General features: G+C 37.7%; 1 protein-coding gene across 3 annotated transcripts in view; it reads right to left on the bottom strand.

The window, feature by feature from the left end:
* LOC106884240 (putative methyltransferase C9orf114 homolog) overlaps window positions 1-2,552 on the bottom strand; it is a 22,056-nt gene that overhangs the window by 1,858 nt on the left and 17,646 nt on the right. For all 3 annotated transcript variants that reach the window (XM_014935504.2, XM_052975378.1, XM_052975385.1), the window contains 2 exons: window positions 1,858-2,059; window positions 1,240-1,387 (listed from right to left, as the gene is read on the bottom strand). In XM_014935504.2, coding sequence (XP_014790990.1) covers window positions 1,240-1,387; window positions 1,858-2,059 — 350 coding nt within the window. The remainder of the gene's footprint in view (window positions 1-1,239; window positions 1,388-1,857; window positions 2,060-2,552) is intronic.

The raw sequence follows: 2,552 nt of genomic DNA, 5'->3' as shown, positions 1-2,552 counted from the left end.
TTAAACGATGATGATGATGATGATGATGATGTTGATGATGATGATGATGAAGATGATGATAGGATTTTTTAAACATTAAATGGCTCTGAAGATCCACCTGAGTAAAATAGGAATCAAAGAAGCCCATAGACCCAAAAAATGGTTGAGAACCACTGTTTGGGACCTAGTTTACTTAAGTTACCAGATTATAGAATGTGGGAACCAAATCAAGATATGCCAAAGAGTTCCTAACTGAAAAGTTAATGCAAAAAAAAAAACAACAAAAAAAGTAAATGTAGTTTCACATCCCATCAAAAGTACTTTCTCTCTACTGGGTCCCATAATCTGTTTGGGGTTGGTTTCTATAGCTGGATGCCCTTCCCGATGCCAACAATTTTACAGAGTGCTTGGTGCTTTCTATATGGCACTGGCGCACAGTGCAGTTTGTAAAGTGGTTGGCATTAGGGAGGGCATCCAGCTGTAGAAGCCATGTCAGAAAATGGTAGATATAAGCAAGATGTGGTCCCTGACCCCTTCTACCAGTATAATGCAAAAAAAAAAAAAGATTATGATGTTTCTATGCCTTCTACCATTATTGAAAAACGATCGTGATTAGCAACAGGAGCAACAAACATGGAAATATTTTCAAAAAAGAGATAAAAACAACTATAAAACATCTCAATAGATTCTCCAATCGTCGTCATCATCATCATTTAACGTCCGTTTTTCATGCTGGCATGGGTTGGACGGTTTGACAAGCTGACAAGACCAGAGCTGCACCAGGTTCCAATTGTCTGTTTTGGCATGGTTTCTATAGGTGGATGGACTTCCTAATGCCAACCACTTCACAAAGTGTACTGGGTCTTTACATGGCACCAGCACAGGTGCCTTTCATGTGGCACCAGCACAGGTGCCATTTCATGGCAATGGCACGAGTGCATTTTATGTGGCACCACTTTTAACATAGCATCAGGTCCAGACAAGCAACTATAAAAAGTTGATTCTAAAATACACAGTTAGCTGAAAAGATAGGCTTCAAATAAATTGAATTAAAAATATATTCCCATAAAATGATTTTCCTCAAATGTAATCCTTTCAGAAAACTGTAATTGGCCCTTCAGAAGGCTGCATCAGGCCTTAAGATCACAGGTTTGCCACCTCCGGTTGAGAGCTTTGTCTGATAATAAAAGCCCCAAGAATGGAGACTGTTATTGTGTGAAGGGGGTAAAAAGAAAGAAAGAATAAAGGGAAAAAAATTACCTCTGTACGTATTGTACGACTTCCTTGGTTTGGACAGGTATTCAAATAATGTTGAAATAAGTATCTAGGATTATCCACTGTTAATTTGTCATCAGCTTGCAGACTAGCTTCCAAGCCTTGTAAGCCACCAAACACCACCAAAGCATGCCTAGATGACATTCAAATAACAATAGGAATAAAAATAATAGCTACCATGATAACAGAATGGTTTCATATATTAATTATAATTTCTTTTTTTTTTTTTTTGTAATAGGTATTTAGATATGAATTTGTATAACTAGATCGAAATAGAAAACTGGACATGTTAAAAAGAACAGGTACTTCTCTCATGAGATTTTCATGTATATATTAACAATGGTGTGGATAAGTACAACATAATAAAATGACAGGACTGAAACCATGGATTTCGTACTATCTGGTGGCAGCAGGACTAACTGTACTGGACAGTGCAACCACACACATCTCAATGAAATGTCTTGCTCAAGGATACAATGCACTGCTGGGAATTGAACTCACGACCTAATAAATGTGAGCCAAACACCCTAACCACTATGCCACACACCTTCACTACGCAAAACACATACAGTTATATATTTCAAAAAGAAGTACGAGACAAACCTAAATTTTTCTAGCTTCAATTCATCAACACTTGTTCCTTTATCAGATGTTCCAATGATGGTGTCGTAACCCTCTTCATAAGGACACTCAGTGATCACAGAGCTCAAGCTATCAGCCATTCTCAGAGTATAACCCCAATAAATACCAGCTTCTGTACGGGGAGTTGAGAAAGAAACGGCTGTGCCCTTCAGAATATCCTTTTCTGAAAAAGTACATGAAGGATTTACAATCATCAATCTGACACTAATATTTATATTTTATGGGAAAGGATATTATCAAAGCCAATTTAGCAATAAGGAATCATTATTTACATTTGATGGATATTTGTCCTCATCTTGGTTGTTAACACGTTTCGGCTGATATACCCTCCACCCTTCATCAGGTGTCCTGGGGGAATTTCGAACCTGGGTTCTCATTCCTATGGTATTTTTCCGATGTTATTATTATTTTTATTATTCAAGTCACTGCCTGGAATCGAACTCAGAATCTGGGGGTCAGTAGCCTGCGCTCTTAACCATATTTATATCACCATATTATCTGTATTCTATTATAGCTGCAAAGCTCTAGCCAGCTGAATCTGCAATTTTAATTCCAGGCCCTTCTTTCTTGGAAAAGGAATGAATGTTGTAACTTTTATGCAGTATTTCTGAAAATTCTAAAGCATCATGCCTAGAAAGAGGTGTAACGAGGGGGGG

The sequence above is a fragment of the Octopus bimaculoides genome, chromosome 2 (genome assembly GCF_001194135.2).
Source record: "Octopus bimaculoides isolate UCB-OBI-ISO-001 chromosome 2, ASM119413v2, whole genome shotgun sequence".
Classification (NCBI taxonomy): domain Eukaryota; kingdom Metazoa; phylum Mollusca; class Cephalopoda; order Octopoda; family Octopodidae; genus Octopus; species Octopus bimaculoides.
This window is presented reverse-complemented; position numbering and strand designations above follow the sequence as displayed.